The sequence below is a fragment of the Pectinophora gossypiella genome, chromosome 8 (assembly GCF_024362695.1).
Source record: "Pectinophora gossypiella chromosome 8, ilPecGoss1.1, whole genome shotgun sequence".
Classification (NCBI taxonomy): domain Eukaryota; kingdom Metazoa; phylum Arthropoda; class Insecta; order Lepidoptera; family Gelechiidae; genus Pectinophora; species Pectinophora gossypiella.
In genome coordinates, this window is record NC_065411.1 from 2,367,569 (window position 1) to 2,389,101 (window position 21,533).

The following is a 21,533-nucleotide window of genomic DNA, read 5'->3' on the forward strand; positions in this document are numbered from 1 at the left end:
TCACCCGGTACAACGTTTAAGACAACAGGCTCGAGGGTGCCCAGTTGGGCGCGAACCTCGGCTCAGGGCGTCGTCTGAGAGGAAAAATATTTGAAAGAATTAATCGACCCTAGTGGGTCGATAGCGATAAGCGCTTAATGAGGGAAATCGTCGACCACGCCGGCGGGGTCGGTATCGGGGACCTGAAGATTTAGAATACCAGCACACCAGTGCACTCATCAATTAAAACCAGAATGCCAAAGTAGGTACACTTAAAATTAATTCTCGTACCTATTTGTCACTTATACTTACGTTGTCGTTGGATTAACAAACCCATGGTTCAGAAATCAGAAATCAGAATCATTTATTCAACGTAATTATCATGGATAAACTTGTTGAAGGTCAATGTAACATTTTTGAATTTACGTCATTTCGCAAGGTGTTATGGGTGAGGAGAAGAAATGACAAGAAACTGCAACAGCAACACATCTTTTAAATCAATGAGGGTACATTACAAGTTATTTAATAACTAGAGGAACACATTCAATACCAGACATTTTTATCATTTAGGTAATCATTAATCTTATAATAAGCTTTTTTACATAAAGTAAGCTTCACGTGCGCTTTAAATTTGTTCTCTGACAAATTTAAAATATTATCTGGTATTTTATTGTAAAAACGTATACATAACCCCAAAAAAGATGAATTTAATTTACTTAATCTAGAATTTTGAACAACAATTTTATTTTTATTCCTTGTATTGTAAGTATGCCTTTCACAGTTTCTCGGAAGGAGAGATACATTTTTACGCACATACATAATGTTTTCATAAATATATTGACTTGCGACCGTCAGTATATTTATTTCTTTAAACAGCTCCCTTAAAGAGTCCCGACAACGCAGATTATAAATAGCGCGAACTGCCCTTTTTTGAATGATGAAAATAGTTTCTACATCAGCGGCTCGACCCCTTAACTGTTTTTAACTGTGGTTAACTGAGCCATAAACTGATGAAGTTTTACAATCGACAAATTATTACAAAATTGTCTTTATAAATAACATAATCACTATAAAATGTTACAAACTACATCATAATGTTACTCTGATGAGATCTTTCATAAAGATGAATGACCAGTTCGCGAGTACAGACCAATTTAATCTTGATGAAATTAGGTTGGTTGTTGATGTCAATTTTATTTATTTCATCTTTATGTTACGTCTTATTAAAGTTAATATTGGAGTAGCTTAGCGTGACTTATTGTTATACAGAAAGAGAGGGAGAGAGAGAGAGAGAGAGAAAGCTGTTTCTTTTTTAACCAAAACATAACATAACATGAGCTCACGACTATATCCCAATACACCGAGGTAGACAGAGATAGCCTACATTTTCTTGCAGCTTCTTTTCCCCGGCTATACAGGTTGTGAGAAGCTGCAGTAGTTTTAGGCGGATGAGACGTTCGTTATGTAAAAATTGTCGATTCAAAGTGTAACTATGTTACGTACTGAATAAAGATATTATTGAATTTGAATTGAATTTGAATCCATCGCAAGATGAACTAAGTACCCACGCCTCACCGAGCTTTCTGTTAGAACACGTGATAGGAGGTGAGCCGTATCACCGTCTATAGTGAGATAAATTAATAATTGGTGCAAGTTCGGTACCGGATTTCGACCGGCGCTCCTCGTTTGAGAAGCAAGCCGGTCTTCTACCGTGTGGGTTGTGAGGTGGATTACCAACCTCATCAACCCAGGGGCCTGTTTCATAAAACAATTTCATGTACATTGCGGAGTGTGTGATCACTAATATTTTGCAGTTTCAAATTAGCTACGTAATGAACACCAAATTGTCGTTGTAATTTACAATTGTAAGTTTTATGAAACAGGCCCCTGGTGTCAGGATTCCTATTGAACCGCCAAAGGCCCCTGACATGGCTCATGTAACGACTACCAACCTTGCATCAGTAAATAGGGACCAACGGCTTCACGTGCCTGCCGAAGCTCGCATCATCTTACTTTCGTACAATCAGGTGATCAGCCTGTAATGTCCTAACCAAACTAGGGATCACAAAGTGATTTTCGTGATATGTCACGAAAATATGGGGTCCCGGACTTTTGGAAGGCGTGCGTGGGGCCGAAGCCGAACGTAGATGCCCCTTAAGACAATTTAATCTAAATGGTATAAGCGGCGACAATTTGTATGTAGGAAATAAACGCTAGATGGTTTCAACTTGTCTAGAATCTGAGATGACGCCAATTGACATACTTTCCCGTCTCCCATGATAACAACACGGTATTATTTGAACGCCAGCGGGAAACGTTTTCTATCTGTCATCTCATCACGGCTCTGTCGATTTCTTCTTTATTGGGACCTCGTTCCAATTTCTATTTTCTCATGATTTCCTGGTACTTTAATACTAACTATTACATACGCCCGCGATAGAACTGTTCGGAGAACGAATGAATTACATCGTAGTGTTTAGACCCCTAAACCACTGAATTTGACGTTATTGAGTTTGAACTCATTCATCGATATTCACGTGCTTTCCAGGATTTGTATCCGTCTAATGGCAACAGGCTCGCCTCCTAACATGAGATGGAAAAATATTAGCTAGCCCGTGTCTACCTCGTGGGTTCGAATTCCGGCTCGGGGCCTAAACCACTGAATTTGACTTTATTCTGTTTGAAGTCATGCTTAGATATTCACGTGGTTTCCAGGATTTGTGTCCGTCTAATTCCAATACGGTCGTCTTCTTACATGAGACGGATACATAGCTGGCGAGTTGTGGGTATTATATACTTATGCATACCCCGTGGGATACAGGCGTAAATTCATTATTTATTTATCTACTCATAAAGAAGAATTAGACGTTTACATATTTTAAGTTTCGCCAAACTGCAGAGGAAGTTTATCATACACTACTTGCAGCGTCGTGGTTCACGCTGCGACTTGTGCTGAGTGAGGCCCTTTTATCAATCAAATCACCTCAAACAATTACACGCTTTCCCGCCATAAAAGTACCCAGTTCCATTTTCTAAAAACTGTATATTATTACTCTAAATTCTCCATTATCAACCTCTCGATTTTAATATCGATTGTAGCGAATAATCCATAGTGGTTTTCTTGTTCATTGGGTGTAATTTTGTTGAAAGTGGAGCGATGTCGCTCGATACAGGCTTATGGTTTGGTCCGATTTGTTCAATGGCCTAAGAAAGGAGAAAATATTAGTATATTTACTGTGGACTTTATCTGTATTCAGTTCATGGAGTCTTTACAATCTCATGAGTAAAATAAAGATTTATGGTACTGATTCAATTAGTATAGATTTAATAATAATTACTTCGGCAGATGCACCAAACTTTTACTTAAGAGTTCCACCACGCAACCAATAACTTAATCAGTCCATACAACATTTATTTATTTTATATCGTCACTGGAAAGGCAAAATTACGTAAGCGCCAAAATAGGTATTTTGGGTTTTTTATATATTCGGAATCAGCGTTTCATTCTGCGTCGATCTGTCTGGGTAGCATTGCGATACGAGCACTTTTTTGGCGCTTACGTAAATTTGAAAATAGTTGACTTTTTTCAATTCCAGTTTCTTAAACGACAAGATTTTGGTGTTTTTTTCGTGACTGGTGTATAAGTAATATTGTGGTCCTATATAATAACTACATATTAACTTTAAGTAAATTTGGCATTCTATAGTTTGAAAAGTATAATTTTATTAGTAATTTTGGACTACTGAAAATAATAAATAGACTATGTATAAGTCATTTTTATTTACAGCTTTTAAAATAAGTAAGGCGTATAAGAAAAAAATGTCTTAGCATGTTTATGCAGTGAATGGCGTATAAGTAATTTTGACTTACAGTATTTAGAATAAGTAAGGCGTGTACGTAAATTTGCCTTCGCATTTTTATGCTGTTATTAAGCAAGTTTGTGGGCTAGCAGTAAGTTTCCCAGGAAGTTATTTTTTAACAATAGATCTAAAAGTAAAACTATTTTAGAATTGATTTTATAATTTATTAGCGACCCGGCTTCGCTCGGATGCATTGCTGAGGAAAAATTAAATTATTTACGACATCACATTAAAATCCTCAAAAATAACAGTATTTCTACACTATTTATTGGATGTTATTATACATACCTATAAACTTTCCTCTTGAATCACTCTATCTACTAAAGAAAATTGCATCAAAATCCGTTGCGCAATTTTAAAGATTTAAGCGTACATAGGGATATAGGGACAGAAAAAGCGACTTTGTTATACTTTTTAAGTTCTGTCGTTTGCATATTTAGCGCCAATTTTGAATTGAGAACTCAAAATTCAAATTTGTTGGAATTTCGAATATCAAAACAATTGAAAGCATTAGGATTTAATGCAATTGTTTAGTCACAGCGTTGGTTTGAATCTGTCAGGTCCGAAAATGAATCTTACAAAGAAAAATTTTCTATAACTTTCGAAGAGGCCTACTGCGACTTCAGTGTTTCAAACAGTTAAAATCTCTATTCCACGATGAAGTGCCATGTCTGCGAGCCATCGAACGCTGGTATTTAGAATTCGAGCGTGGACATCCGCCTTCACTGAAGATAATATCGTTGCTGTGAGACAACTAATCCTCAAAAATCGTCATGTGACATTCCGAGAATAGAGGCGTTATTAGGCATTTCAGGGACAACCATTTAAACGATATTGAATGAGGCACTTGGTGTGAGAAAACTAGTTTGCCGTTGCATCCCGCATTTTCTGACGATCATAAGGTAGCCCGCGTCAGATGGTGTAAGAAAACTCTTCAGAGGTTCAACCGAGGAGAGTCAAATCACGTGTACGACATCATCAGTGGTGATGAATCTTGGATTTATGCTATTATCCTGATTCCAAACAACAATCCACAGTTTGGGTCTTTCAAAACGAGTCAAAGTTGTTCGCTCTCGAAGCACTTCAAAGAAGATGGTGGCTACCTTCGTGGAGAAAATCGGTCATGTTGCGACAATTGCACTTGAAGATCGTAGGACGGTTAATGCAGATTGGTATACCACAAGTCATCGCCGAACTTCGAAAATCTAACCCAAAGCGACGCATGATGATGCGCAGGAGTGCAGGATGCTGCACCATGACAACGCAAGCTCACACACCGCTCGTCAAACGATTATTTGAAGCAGGAAAACGTAGAAATTCTTGACCATCCTCCATACAGTCCTGACCTAAGCTCCAATGATTTCTTTACATTTCCTAAAATTAAAAAAGAAACTCTTCGCGGTCAAAGGTTTGCCCCACCCAGCGATCCACTGTGCTGCCCTGCATATTATGGACGGTGGATGACAATGACAAAATTAAGGGCAACATCCTTCTTTCAGTCATTTTGTAATATCGTCCATCTTGGATTTGAAATTTTGACATAATGACAGTATTCTACTAGTGTAGTCCTATCTTTGATACCCATATTGAGGGGGTTGTGGAAAAATATGTACCTAGTCCGCTATTTTGGAACGGCGGCCATCTTGTATTTTAAATTTTGACATAATGGCCCCGATTCCTGCAGACATCTCTTAATTTTACTTTAAGTTATACCTGTCATTTTCTTATCCGCCGAAAAGGAAAGGGACGGATGATTGACAGCTCTTAATTTTAGGAAGAATGAGTAAATAAATGAATAACCCGGGCGAATTTTTAGACGGTTGTTTTAGATTTGTGCTTAAAATTGACGTGTGTTCCATAAATTTTATGCTTGTCGATTACCCGTCCCTTTCCTTTTCGGCGGATAAGAAAATGACAGATATAACCTAAAATAAAATTAGATGGTATTTACAGGAATTAGCACCAATCACAGTATTCTACTTGTGTAGCTATTTCATTTGATACCCATATTGAGGGGGTTTGGAAAAATATGTAATCCCCCATTATGTACCGGCTGCCATCTTAGATTTATTATAATGTTATTGATTTTATTATATTGTATTGACATCGGAATTAAAGGTGCGTACCAAATTTCAGATCAATCTGACAACAGGAAGGTACTTAAATTGCAATATCTAATTTTGATACAAATATACCGTACGGGTTTAGCTAAATAAAACCGTTTAACCCTTTCACGGACAGAGACCATGGGTCATTGGTGGTTCATAATAGGTAGTATGGCACCTTGGAATCGGAACGTCCGTATACGTTCTGTCTTTGAAAGTGTTAAAAAGAAACTTTTACAAACAGATAACGGGTTGTACGCTATTATTTATATTTTATGAAACTTTATTTCTGGCACTTCAGTATTTTAATAGCCATTTTTATAAATCAATTGAAGTAATAAGTAGTTTAAGGAGGTATTAAGAATAATTATTTGTCTCTTACGTCTTTTTACCCATGTAAGATATTACAAAAACTTACTTTAAAGAATTTTTGGTGAACTGACATAATCAATCGATCACTTTTTAGGCAATTTTTACATAATGAGAGCAGATGTGTAAAAGTCGTTACAGTAACTTTTACTCCGCTAACATTACAGTATTACTATATTTAAAGAAATATTGTCGTTCTCGTATGCATTGTCTTAAGAGCTGTAAGTAATTTTGCTTCCAAATAATATTTTAACCAGATGGCGGTTAAGTAAATTTGCTTTACTGTAAACTGAAGTCATTTTTACGTAAGCGCCACTATATCCTAAAATAGAAATCCAACAGTTATAATATGTATTGCTGGACATAGAAAATTAAAAAACAATGTAACCTTACCTTGACATCATCTAAATTGGATAATTGGGTAAAAAGTTATGATAAAAAAACGAAAAAATGAAACTTTAAACGGCTTTTTCTCGAAATGGCCTTTTGGCGCTTACGTAATTTTGCCTTTCCAGTGACGATATTATGTTATGTTACAATATCATCATAAATAATAATTCATACTAAAACATACCCTGTCAGGGTGTCGAAAAGGTGGAAATTACATTATAACAAATTGTTATAATAATGAGTTAATTAACATCTTGGTCAGGATAAAGTAAGGGTTAAAATAAAATTATATTACTAGCATGCACTTAGGGTGGTATTAATAAATTAATCTCAGCTGAGGCTGCCTTCAAGATCATGCTCAAGTCTCTGTTTTTATATGAGAACTGTCACATTGACATGATCTTGAGTGCAGTCTCGAAGCTGAGTTTAGTTTATTAATACCACCCTTAAATACCATACTTAAATTCAAATTTAATGCTAGTTCAATTTGTCATTCAGAAATTAATTTATAGTATAATAGCATTTTTAATCAATATGGTTTTTTTTTTGACGTGACTTAGTGTACCCCCGGCCGGACATAAGTGTCCCGCACGCCGCGTGCGTACGTGGGATACGTGTGTAGCACATGCTTTGTCACGAATATAAAGTACACACGTTACATTGGTCCACATTCACCCAGCAGGGTCTACATAATACCAGCGTCCTGGTTCACGCCGCGACTTGTGCTGAGTGAGGCCCTTTTATCTCAGGACGTCCACCACCGTAATTGTTTGGTGGAAATTTGATATGATGTTGATGTTTTTTTTTTTGTGTGTGCCGTCCTTTTTAATAAACTATTCCTATTCTATTCTATTCATTGTCAAGCGTGCAGTGCATGGCATGGCAAATATTTATATACATCCTTACAGACATGATTTGTATTCAAAAATTATTCATTCGTTGCCGTTGTTTCTCATTAAACTTGTGTGACTCTCTCATTAAATTTTGGATGGCTATTGGTGTATACGCCTTAAATAAATTAAATCAATACTTACAAAGACATAAAAAAATACAAAATATTGACAAGCAAAACAGGAAAGATTTACCGTAAGAAAGCGAAATAAAAGTGAAAACTTTCAAACCTGATTTATACGTATATAAAATTTACCTCACGAAAGTTATAAATTATCTCAAGTAATTTATAATCAAACAGCTCTATTAAATTTATTATAATTTCGAACAAAATTACCGTTATAATAAGTTTATAAATATTCCGAAAATCGTTCAACAGCATAAGGTAACATAGCCTATCATTTCCCAAAACTTGTTAGGCGTTATCTAATCAACACTTTCTTCGAATTTGCGTAATCGATTCGAATTCTCGATTCACGCGAGCAGATCACGGAAACAGTCGGATCTAATGGGAAATATCGATTTGTTGGGTAACGATCTGGGTTAGTGGGGTTAGGAAGTGCGTTTATGCCATTATGCTAACGGCCGCTTTTATGCTCATGATTTCTTGTTCCAGAATGTGCTATTCCAAGTGGAAATCGTCCGTTTTGTTTGGATAAGCATTTGGCTACGGCTTTTATGAGTCCCTGTTAGGGTGTTATTAATAAACTAATCTCAACTGAGACTGCCTTCAAGATGACGTTCAAGTCCCTGTTTTTATATAAGAACTGTCACATTGACATGATCTTAAGGGCAGTCTCGAAGCTGAGATTGGTTTATTAATACAACCCTTAATACTAAACAGTTCTTCTTCTTCTATCGTGCGGGTTGTGAGGTGAATTACCAACCTCATCAACCATGGTGTCAGGGTTGTTATTGAGCCACCAAAGGCCCTTGACATGGCTCATGTAACGACTACTTACTTACATCAGTAAGTAGTAACCGGGACCAACGACTTAACGTGCCTTCCGAAGCACGGATCATTTTACTTTCTTGACAATCTGGTGATCAGCCTGTAATGTCCTAACAAAACTAGGGGTCACAAAGTGATTTTTGTGATATATCCCCACCGGGATTCGAACCCGGGACCTCCGGATCGTGAGCCCAACGCTCAACAAAAGAGAGTATGTAATTCCGCATTGCTTTCTTCACACTCATCAAATGTTTCATACACGCACGCTATACAGTTGATCGTACTGAACCTTTTCTAAGGACATCTCCAATTTGGTCAATATACGTCCTTCTAGGTCTAACTGTAGTGGTCTTTCCATCTAACGCATCACAAAACCACTCAGTCATTATTGTCCACGATATAAAGTCAAAACACACAAAATATCAATGTCAGTCATTATCCGAAATTAGAGGCAATCCAAATAATGTCTTCAAATAAAAACTTACAGTAGAAATAAAAGTGCCGGAGCTGCCATAGATATACACTGATGGAGAGTCAAATTATCGATACAACTCGACTGGATTGTCAGCAATCAGAACAAAACGCAAACCGCGTCCGGCGTCCAACCACCAATCAACACAAATCTATTTCAAATTCCATCTGGGTGATGGGTGGTGCAAGTTGAAAGATACTAGCGATTCTGTATAACATACATACACAATTCTTTTAGTGGTGGACAGGTATTTATGTCCTAAATTGGATATGATGAAGAAATCATTTTCTAATACCGTAATGTCAATAAGCTCACAAACTCACGCCTGTAACCCCTAACGTGCTGAGTAGAGCCACATTGGATCGCGGTATGTTCGCCTTGGCTTTCCTCCTGCCTTTTTTTAGGGTTCTGAACCTCAAAAGGTAAAACGGAACCCTTATAGGATCTCTTTTTTTGTCCGTCCGTCTGTCTGTCGGACTGACTGACGTCGTTAGACTGACGTGATAAGTGGTGAGCCGTATCGCCGTCTATAATGGACGAGTCAACTGTGGCAAAGCCAAAAAGGCAAATCTACAATAAGTCACGTCAAAAAAAAAACAAAAATAACATGTGTACCATGATCTTTTCATGTCTTATTTTAACTAGGATTCAAACTATGGATTATTATACAAAGGGATAATTCCCATGATTCTGAGTTAATATCAAGTGGAATTTTCCGTCGCAGAAGTATAGAACGCAAAATAATTAAAACAAAAACACTAAAATTTTCATGAATTTTCCGATAGGAAAATCCACGTGATATCAACTCAAAATCATGGTCTGAATCATACCCCGTATTTGTACCATACAAGTAGATAGGGTCTTTTTGAGTTGATATCAAGTGGATTTTCCTGTCGGAAAATTCATGTTTTTTGTGTGGAATTTCCCATCGCAAAAGTAAAAAAATTGAAAATAATTTAAAAAAGCAAAAAAATACATTAATTTTGGGGCGCACAATTCTACTTGTAATTAACTCAGAATCATGGTCTGAATCATCCCCCACGGTGTTTGTTACGATGTCACTAACACCCTGGATTTTTATATTTGTCAATATGTAGCAGTCTTCAACTTGGCCCCCACAAAACTACCGTAGTCCCCTCAAGGCGTGCACCAGCTACTGCTACATGACTCTATCACGACAGTCTGGATAGTAATTTAGTTATCTGGTCCCGTTGCTGGCTTTCAAGGTGCGAATGTGATGCGTGAACAGTTATTACGGAACCCATGAACAGGGCGAGGAGGTAAAGGTTTCCAATGGCAAGAGACATTGTAGGGTCCGGAAATCCCGGGGGTTCGAATCGGGTAGGGACATATCACAAAAATCGCTCTGTGATCCCTAGTTTGGTCAGGACGTAACAGGCTGATCACCAGATTGTCCGAAAGTAAGACGATCCGTTGCTTCGGAAGGCATGTTATCCGTTAGTCCCGGTTACTACTTACTGATGTAAGAAAGTAGTTGTTACATGAGCCATGTCAGGGGCCTTTGGCGGCTCAATAGTAACTCTGATACCAGGGTTGATGAGGTTGGTACTCCACCTTACAACCCACACGATAGAAGAAGAAGATTAAGTACTCGAGTCAGGGGCAATTTGTTTACGAGGTTCGTTCGTCCCCTGGTCACGCTGAACAGCCGAGGCATCCTTCTCCGGTACACATATCAGATTGACTGATGAATTGTGTGCCAAATAATTGGCCAAACAGTTGGCCAAACATTTAAACATATATGTTTGTTACCTACTGTACCTGCAAGTGTGACAAATGGCACGTTGATCTCAGGAGCAGGGGAATCAGTATCGGGGTCGGGACGAACATTCGTCTCAGCGCTGTCTAGTCCCGTAACTCGATTACAGTGCAGTTATACCAACGGCTGTTTGTTTAGGCGCTTGTAGGCCTTCAGTGGAATTGTCTGGCTTTATTTAACACTCAACATATATACACATATGTTAAATTCCGTATTTCTATACAGCGTGTTAGTAACATCGTAACGAAAACTTTGAGGGATGATTTAGGCCGTGATTCTGAGTTGATATCAAGTGGAATTTTCCGTCGCAAAAGTATGGAACGGAAAATAAAAATAAAAAAAAATACAAAAAAAACATGAATTTTGCGACGGAAAATTCCATTTGATATTAACTCAGAATCATGGTCTGAATCACCTCCCACTAGCTTTTTTTTTGACGTGACTTATTGTAGATTTGCCGTAGATATCATTAACTACTTGGCCGGACGTCTCCCACTAGCACCCTGTATCTATGTAAAATGTATCTATTTTTTTTTACTTTCTTTGCGCGCTACACTGCAGCTGTACAAATTTATTAGAACGCTCTCAGCGATCAGGCCGCCTTTGCCCACTTTTGAATAAGTTTATCCTGTAAGTAATTGTCTTGTCTTTGTGTGCAACATCGTATAAAAGAATAAGAATAAGAAAAAGAAGAAGACCACGTATCATAGTTGTATCTCCGAAAGGGTAGGCAGTAGGCAGGAATTGTTTAATACTACATGCATACACAATTATTGTTACAATCCCTAAGTAGACTTTAGTAACACCGTTTAAGGATGAACGCTTACAATGTTTTTTCTTTGAATTGTCTACCTCGATTTACTATTGGTTCACACGATTTGCCAGTTGCGTTTCTCGAACAACTTTAAATTGTATTAGCCAATTAATTTGATCAATGTAAAGCGCGACCATGTTTTACTAAACATTGACCGCAAAAGTGGCAAACGCACGGTTCATGATTAGGTCAATTATTTGGGAAGTGGACTTTTCAAATTATCTCGATTTTCTTCGCACAACTTACTGGCCCTAAAGCTGATTTTTTAAAAACGGAATAGAATAGGCTTCTTGACAACCTAGACAAATGAGATACTTTTTACGAAACGCCAAAATGAAAGTTTTCTATGGAAATGTGAGGTCGTCAATAAAAGCGGTCCAACGTCGTACTCATTGTTACTTAAAACATAAATAAAACTCGAAAATAAGTCGAAAAGTAAAAAAAATGATTGATTTTCGATTATCTTAGACTGGCTTATATTTCTAGATTAGCATTTTATAATTTATCTTTGAGGAGCTCGGTGGCGCAGCGGTAAACGCGCTCGGTCTGCGATTGTTGAAGTTAAGCAACTTTCGCAAAGGCCGGTCATAGGATGGGTGACCATAAAAAAAAAAGTTTTCATCTCGAGCTCCTCCGTGCTTCGGAAGGCACGTTAAGCTGTTGGTCCCGGCTGTATGGTATGCTGATGTGTGGTGTATTGACCGAATGCATTCTCTTAAAAAATAGATCCCTGCTTTTCATATATTTTGCTTCACTTTCACAGCCCCCGTGGTCTAGTGTTTAGAGCGTTAGGCTCACGATCTGGAGGTCCGGGTTCGATTCTCGATGGGGATATTGTCGTAATCACTTTGTGAGACTGTCCTTTGTTTGGTAAGGACTTTACAGGTTTGAATCACCTGATTGTCTGAAAAAATAAGATGTTTTCGTGTTTCGGAGTGCACGTTAAGCCGTTGGTCCCGGCTATTGGCCGTTAAAACACCTCCACCAACCCTCAGTGGAGCAGCGTGGTGGAGTATGTTCCATACCCCCTCCGGTTGATTGAGGGGAAGCCTGTGCGCAGCAGTGGGACGTATATAGGCTGTTTATGTATGTGTTGCTTCACTTACTTATTTCGCGACACTTTTTTAAAAAAAGTATTGCATTGGTATTTTTTTCTGCTATTTAACCTTTCCTCTAATAACTATAACAAACTAATCCCCGAGCGAGTCTATGCGAACTGGGCCGTGCTTTCAAGTACAAAGGTGCACAAAGAAAGGCACAAAATCACGATTTGCGAACGTGATCTGCTGCCATTGGGGACAAAAGTCTTACTAATATTATAAATGCGAAAGTAACTCTGTCTGTTTGTTACCTTTCACGCCTAAATCTCTAGGCTGATTTAGATGAATTTGGTATAGATGTCGCAGGGATATGATAAAAACGGGGATTTGATCAATTCCCTAAGGGATTTGATCAAATCACGGAGGATGTTAAAATAACAACACGATTTTATCATTTCCCTAAACAAATCTAGTGAATTGAACAAATCCCTAAATTGGTTCAGTGAAATGACAAAAATAATTTTGCTTTGATATTTTAAAGGTTTGATCAAATCCCTTAGGGAATTGATCAAATCCCCGATTTTATCATATCCCTGCGACAGAGACATAGTTAGAGATCCTACGTGATAATGGTAGGGCGATGGGATATATAGAATAAAGCGGTTTGTGTATAAAACCCAGTGACGGACAATGGATATCTGCTTTCACTTGAAAGCGTCTGCTCTGCTTCAGACAAACTTAGTGTACGAATAGCGATAACGCGATGCACGCGGGCGGTGTCGCGGGCAAGGAGCTACTCGTAGTAAAGTATAAACTATGGTCGATAAATCGGCGGTCGTGCGTGGCGTGCGGTAGGTCATGCCTGTGTAACGGGACATTACGGGACCCGATATGTTCGCGAGTTACGTGAAATTATGTGCCATATTGTGTCTGTAATTGGTTTGATAGCTTTATTGATAAACGGCCCTTATACGGCTTCTACTGGGAGCAAAGCAAAAACAGAGAGTTTATCTCATACCGTAATGTCTACTAAGGGCCATATCTATAGGTCTGCGCAAAATGTATGCAGTTGACACCTCAACATCATCACTAAATTTAAGAGCCACGCTCTTGTCGGTGTAGCATCCTCCATGCTACTTTTTAGGGAAAAATAGAGCAGTGGTTTCCCTCTTGCCGCGCCGCAGTACGCTGTTGAAGCGAGTGGGATGGCGCCCAGAGTAGTCGATTTCAAAGCCGTACTAGGACCCCGATACCTCCGATTGACACTTGGGGAGTTAAAAAGACCACATTGAAGCAATTGGGTAGTTTCTTAGATCATCGATAAATTATAAAATTCTGATTACTAATTAAAGACAGATCTAAACAAAAAGGTAACAAAAAACGTTTTCTTTTTTCTATTTAACTCATTTTTGAATTAATAAAGAGAAATGTAATAATAAGTGCGACATTTTGTCACGTATTTCTATGACGTCACAGGATGCTTTTTCATACAAATTCCATTGTAGTTTCGTGTTTTGACGTTTAGTAAAAAGTAACTGATTTGACTGATTGGAAACTAGCCTATTCATCTAAGGAAGCAATATTGCTTTTTGACATTTGTTAGCATTGCGTACTTACTTGATTAAGCGAGCTCGGTCAGAAGGTGCCTGTTCACTCTGGCCTTGAAAGCACCCGGGTTTTACGCATTCGGAAATACAGAAGACGGCAAATAATTCCACTCCCTAGCAGTGCGCATAATGAAGGTGGAAGTAAATAAGTAGTCGTCACCTAAGCCAGGGGCCTTTGGCGGCTACCTCAATTGGGATATAGTCGTGAGATTACGTTACATAAACAGCCTATATTCGTCACACTGCTGGGCACAGGCCTCCCCTCAATCAACCGGAGGAGGTATGGAGCATACTCCACCAAGCTGCTCCACTGCGGGTTGGTTACGGGTAATAGCCGGGACCAACGGCTTAACGTGCCCTCCGAAGCACGGAATCGTCTTACTTTTTCGGACAATCAGGAGATTCAAGCCTAAAAAGTCCTTACCAAACAAAGGACAGTCTCAGAAAGCGATTTCGACAATGTCCCCATCGGGAATCGAACCCGGACCTCCAGATCGTGAGCCTAACGCTCTAACCACGAGACCACGGAGGCTGTTACGTTAAGGAGTGGAGCTTACGTTATGTTAAGGTAAAGCAGGTTGTCGTACGACTGCGCATTGTTCTCAGTAGACATAGCGGTTTTACACTAAAATCATTAACGTTTTGCGGTACCTGCTGTCGTACTGAGTAGGTACAGACGTAAAGTGTAAATAGCCTGTGAAGTATGATGCGATCAATGAATTGTATGGCTTCAACCACAGCCCGGATACTCCATACAAAAATCTTGTTCTTACCGCGTCCCGCCGAACATATAAGTGCGAGCGAAACAGACAATCCGCGTTCTCCCTTCAATGATTAGCAGCTTGCGGTCAAGTAAGACTAGTAACACCCAGAGGAGGTGAGGTAAACGTCTGATAGAAATTGGCGCGGGGCGGGGTTACCGTACCATTCGTGGTAAGTATCGATTTTTTATTCTATGCTTCTACCATGAATAAATTTATTTTGTAGGTATTCGGGTATGATGAAAACGAAATACAATAAGTACCTACTCCACTACCACATTCGAACGCTGGATTATTTTTACCTAAAATGATCAGATGGTCTGACCGAATACATAACACCGAAGTGCTGCGACCGACGAGGCAATATCGGTGGTGCCTATTTGATGCGTCGGCAGCTTCGGTGGTGTGGTCGCATCTTTTATTCTGAGCTTGAGGAGGGTGAGCGAAAACATGGCGAAAACTCCTCAGGAATAAAGATGTTCTGAATGTTCTGTTAATACATTGATAGTCGTCCATATAGACAGTCGATTATGTTGATGACAGCGACGTCGATAATCGAATTCCTGTGAGCTTTTACGACTTAATAGAAATGATAAGCAGTTGAACTTGATTTATGTATTTTCCATACTGCCAACATAAAATAAACAATTAAAATGCGTATAGAAGGGACACTCTCCGCCCCGCGTCGATACGAGTTCGGAGCGGGCTTGATTTACCTCACCCCCGCGATGGCCCACTTTAAGTCTATTCAAGCCTTAGGCCCATAGGAAGAAAGAGCACGCAGGCTGTCCGTTTCGCTCGCACGCACGCGTAAAGGTAGCTCACGGTAAGAAGGAGATTTTTGTTTATAGTGTCCAAGCTGTGCTCCCAATCTATTCTCAGACGATGCCCTGAGCCGAGGTTCGCGCCCAACTGGGCACCCTCAGGCCTGTTGTCTTAAACGTTGTATCGGGTGAGAGCCTTCAGCGCTCCCCATTTGTCCGGCCAAGTAGTTAATGCCATCTGCGGAAAATCTACAATAAGTCACGTCAAAAAAAAAGCTCCCAATCTAAAAAACTGCCTAACACCACACCCCGGACACTTCATACAGAACATTTCGTTTTTCACAGCCATTACAGATTGACGTTATCGTACACGCGCAACTCTGTGTGTAACTTCAGACGCCATACGATTGAAGTCTAAAGTAAGACCGAGGGGGGTGAGGTAAACCTAGCTCAGCCGCTGGTGGGGAGCGGAGAGTTGCCATTTTATACGTAGTATTATTCCTTATTCTATGCTAACACAATACTGCTACATCACAGCATATCCAATTCTATAGTTTTAAAGTAAATAATTATTGATAGACCACCCTGAAAATGTTCTAACTTAAGTATGCAGACATATGATTTATTACTATGAGAACTATACAATTATGGTCCGTCGTAAAACAGAATATTGTATGCGAACTCCTTGAGTTTGCGTACGATCCGGAGGTCCCGGGTTCGAATCCGGGTGAGGAACAATCACAAAAAATACTTTGTGATCCCTAGTTTGGTTAGGACAATACAGGCTGATCACCGGATTGTCCGAAAGTAAGATGATCTGTGCCTCGGAAGGCACGTTAAGCCGCTGGTCCCGGTTACTACTTACTGATGTAAGTAAGTAGTCGTTACATGAGTCATGTTTGGCGGCTATAGTAACCATGACACCAGGGTTGATAAGGAAGGTAATCCACCTCACAACCCACACAAGAGAAGAAGAAGAAGAAGTATCATTATATGTTTATTGCACCAGTCCGTGCTCCAATGCATTAACTTCTTTCACCCTAAGGTTGCCTGGCAGAAATTGCTATTTAGCAATAAGGCCGCCTGTTGTACTTATGTTTTTATTCGTATGTTTATGTCCTTTGTATATGTCGTTGTGCGATAAAGTATTATTGATTGATTGATTGATTGACTGAAGAAGTACAAAAAACCTGATTTTAATAAAAATTTTAAAATCACACATAGCTGCTAATATAATCAATTAACAAGTAGCGTAGCAGTAGCAATTTATCATAGGAATCAATTCATTAGCTTATTATAAGATTAATGATTACCTAAATGATAAACATGTCTGGTATTAAATGTGTTCCTCTAGTTATTAAATAACTTGTAATGTACCCTCATTGATTTAAAAGATGTGTTGCTGTTGCAGTTTCTTGTCATTTCTTCTCCTCAGCCATAACACCTTGCGAAATGACGTAAATTCAAATTACATTGACCTTCAACAAGTTTATCCATGATAATTACGTTGAATAAATAATTCTGATTCTGATTCTGATTACAAAATTCGGTCGAAAATGAAGACGGCCTACTTATAGAAGGCCATCATGCGTGACCGTCGTATGTTAGTTTTGCAAGATGATGGAATGGAACCTCAAATTAACTTGTTACTTTATGTTACTTACCAAGCAATTGTAATGCAATCAACCCAAACTATGTGAAACTGCAAATGAAATTTAATAATGTAAAAGTTTGTGTCCTATAAGTACATCGTAACGAAAACTTTGAGGCATGATTCAGACCATGATTCTGAGTTGATATCAAGTGGAGTTTTCCGTCGTAAAAGTATAGAACTGAAAATAATTTAAAAAAATACTAAAATTGTCAATACTTCACCGATAGGAAATTCCACTTGATATCGACTCAGAATCATGGTCTGAATCATCCCCCTCAGTATTTGTTACGGTGTCTCTAACACCCATACGTACTTGTATGGCTACAGACCTGTATACTTGTATGGGGTGTATGTAAGTGACATCGTTAAAAATACTGAAAGGGGTGATTCAGCTGATTATTCTGAGTTAATATCAAGTGGAATTTTCTATTGCAAAAGTACAGAATTTAAAACAATTTAAAAAATCGTAAAAGAAAACGGAAAATTTCACTTCTCGTCTGGTTGGCCAATATAAAATTTTGGAAGGGTTTTTTGAATTTCTGCCTAAAATTGCCGTGTGTTCCATAAATTTTATGCCTGTCGTTTACCCGTCCCTTTCCTTTTCGGCGGGTAAGAAAATGATATGTATAACTTAAAATAAACTTAGATGGTGTGTATCGGAATTATCACGTTCATATCATTGTTTTCTCTTGTTACAGTGAACTGACACTGCTGGAAGGCATGGCGAACACCGGCGGCTGGAGTGAGGAGCCTGTCTCCAAGGTATGTCGTTTATTATTGCTAGACTAAGCTGGGACTGAGTGCATTTCTTCGAGGCAATGACGTCATAAATCGTCTGAAACAAACGTATAAGGCCAATGATGATGAAGCTGGGGAAGATTGGTTCTCGAATGGAGACCACGTCTTGGAAAATGTAGTTCTACAGTAAGCGCATACCTTATCTCATCAACAGTTTGCCTGAGAACATTAAAAATGATCCAAAAATGTTTGAAAATAAGTTAAAAAAATATTTATTAGATTTAATTTAGCACGTACTTACCTATTTTTTAATTCTTAATTATTGTAATTTAACCAAGTGAGCGAGACTGTGATCCTGCAGACAAATTGCTTATGCAATTTTGCAGGACATTGCATTTAAACTAATGTTATACTTAAGGCTTAATAATAATAAATAAATAAAAATAATAGGGCTAACATGCGTAACGTCGTAAAAATATCGATCGATTCAATAAATTTTGTCGAAGGCGATTAGATTGTTTTCCTCCGTAACATGCGTGACACGTAGTTTTGTCCGTATTCTGACATAACGACACGACTTATTTGGGTTCATTATATTGGCACCTATCAGCAAAACGACATAATTACATCGTCAGAAACGATAAAATGACCAGGATAACATTTTATCACGACGCGCATGTTAGCCCTACAGGACACTCTTGGGCTAAATGGAGTAACGATGTCGGTCAGGTGGCTGGAGTTACCATAAAAATCACTCAGTAACCCCTACTTGGTTAGGACATTGCAGGCTGATAACCCGTTTGTCCGAAAGTAAAGTGATCCATGCTTTGGTGGGCACGTTCAGGAGTCTACTACTTACTCTACTTCTTCTTTTACCGTGTGGGTTGTGAGGTGGATTACCAACCCCATCAACCCTGGTGTCAGGGTTACTATTGAGCCGTCAAAAGCCCCTGATGTGGCTCATGTAACGACTACTAACAAACTATACTAAACTACTCGTATCTAGTCCATCATTTACTTGCTTCTATGCTGTTCTGGGAGCATATAAAAAACATAGAACACGTTCAGCTGCTTCTCTTCCCGGGCATGTCGTAAAAACCGACAGAGGGATTGTGTCCTCTAACATGATGGACTAATGTTATGGGCGATAGGCTGATCCCTTATCACCATAAGGTTCATCATATCCATCTTTGGACTTCGTATCAACAGTGGCTGCAAGTTGTCTTTGATTACTTGTGGCTCTGCCCACCCCATTAGGGATTACGGACGTGAGTTTATAAAATAAATAAATAAATAAATAAATTATTATGAATTTTTTTTATCAAATATTTCAGCAGTTATCAATTTATCCTTTGCGTATGACAGCAAACCAGGTAGTATGTCCGTAGAGTCTTTTTTTTTCTAAATACTTTCCTACTTTAAGGGATCGAAAGAAAAATTCCCGTAGAGTGTCAAAGCTAAAATGTAGAGAAATTATTTTTTATTTAGGTACTATAAACACGCAAAAACGCAGTATTACACTTATTCAACTTTTTTTTAAAATACTAAGCTTAATATTCCAATTAACATACTTACAATCTATTTTCCACCAGCGATTGAGTTTGCATGTTGAAACTGGACAAAAAAAATTGTCTGACGAAATCGAGAGCGTGCGAATAGTGAATAATCGTAATCGAATTAGTCTTGCTGTAACAAAATCGATTATTTTGAACAACTATGTCCTATGCGTGCTAGAAAAGACGTTGAATCGATTTGGCTTTACGCAAGGACTGTTGTAGGCTCTTTGCGATTTCATGGTTATTAAAAGAAAAACCTTTTTCTAACAATAATTGTATTCAATTTGTTATACTTACCGTGCGTGCCTATTGCTTCTATACGAAACATTGGCCAAGTTAACTTGAGTTTTAAATTTGATGGAAAGCATTGAAATATCAGCCGTCATAACAAATCAGTGGCCTTAGACAAGTTTCAGGCGATTAAGAAGAACGACAGTATTTTTTTTTTTTTGACGTAACTTATTGTAGATTTGCCGCAGATGGCATTAACTACTTGGCCGGGCAAAAAAGAACGACAGTGACAATGATAAATATATTATATGGGATTGAATATGTTGTTAGAAATTGACCGTGTATGCATCACCCTTATAAGACCATAGATTACTAACATACCTTTTTATGTAGACGTATTGTCTTTGCCCACTACTGTCATTCTTCCTTCTTTTCTCAATGTCTGAACTCACTAGTCGACTCTTACGCCAGTTGTTTATCAAAATATATCGTACAAATATTGTTGTAATCTCCAGTGCCCTCAACGAATAATACACGCAAATCAACTTCATCAGCATATTTGTATTTTTATTTCATCGAACCAATCGCGCCGGTCCACGATCTACCTCGCCACACATGTCACCTTATATCAATCCGATAAAGTTTTTTTTTTAAACTGTCACTTTCTTCTTTGTGGGTTCTTTGTTACTTTTAGAAATGGCTTGCATCCTAGCTAACCTCCCAGATCACACGCCGACTCCAAAGATTTTTTCAGAGGTAGTTAAGTGGCCTAACCTAGTTCTCCCTTTTTTTTATTATGGCAATGGGTAGTTCTCCCTTTACGAGTTGGAAGGCCAGAAAAGCTGCCAAATCTTCAGGTTAGGTAAGCGGACCTGGTGAAAAACATGATAAACTAGGAAGGTGATGCCAATTTCATTGTTAGCAAAAAAAGCTGCAAGTAATCACCGATAGATGGCGCTATTCGCCGATTACACCCGTAACCGCTGTGATGTATAATTAATATTTGCTATACAAAGCCCGCGGCTTCCAGCCTTTCGCTACAAGCCCAGCGAGAGACTAATACATATTTATTCACTATTCCTACAACTTCCATTTGCTTGCATTGCTGTGTATTTGATGTCCATTTCTAAGGAGCACAGAAAATATGCTACTAGACGTGGTAAATTTCTAACTTAGTATTGGAACTTAAGTCAGTAAATAGTAATATTATTATGTTGCAATTTTATTTGACAACTACATAAACGCGACTTGAATCTATAAATATACTTTTTAATATGTGTATATAATATATTTCTATTATTTGAGTTATAGAGAATTAATATTATTAATGGCACTGCAATCATACCTTCTCCTTCTTTATATAATTTTTAAACTAAGTGTTCTGTTTTTTTTATATTATTTTCCGTATGGTTTCTGTCCTGTATTAAATCTAATTTACCTATGTCTGTGGTGTCCGAAATTAATAAATGTATGTTACTGTCTTTTTTTCTTCGAGAAATTAAAATAAACTAAAAAAGACACCTGTAATTAGTTTTAATTTCTTTTCGAAATGGGAGTCGTTTCTATAAAA

The 21,533-nt window shown here is 38.3% G+C and overlaps 1 protein-coding gene across 2 annotated transcripts in view; it reads left to right on the top strand.

Moving 5' to 3' along the window:
• Positions 1-21,533, top strand: part of LOC126368856 (uncharacterized) — a 198,147-nt gene that overhangs the window by 157,200 nt on the left and 19,414 nt on the right. For both annotated transcript variants that reach the window (XM_050013037.1, XM_050013036.1), the window contains one exon: positions 18,137-18,200. In XM_050013037.1, the coding sequence (XP_049868994.1) occupies positions 18,137-18,200 (64 nt within the window). The remainder of the gene's footprint in view (positions 1-18,136; positions 18,201-21,533) is intronic.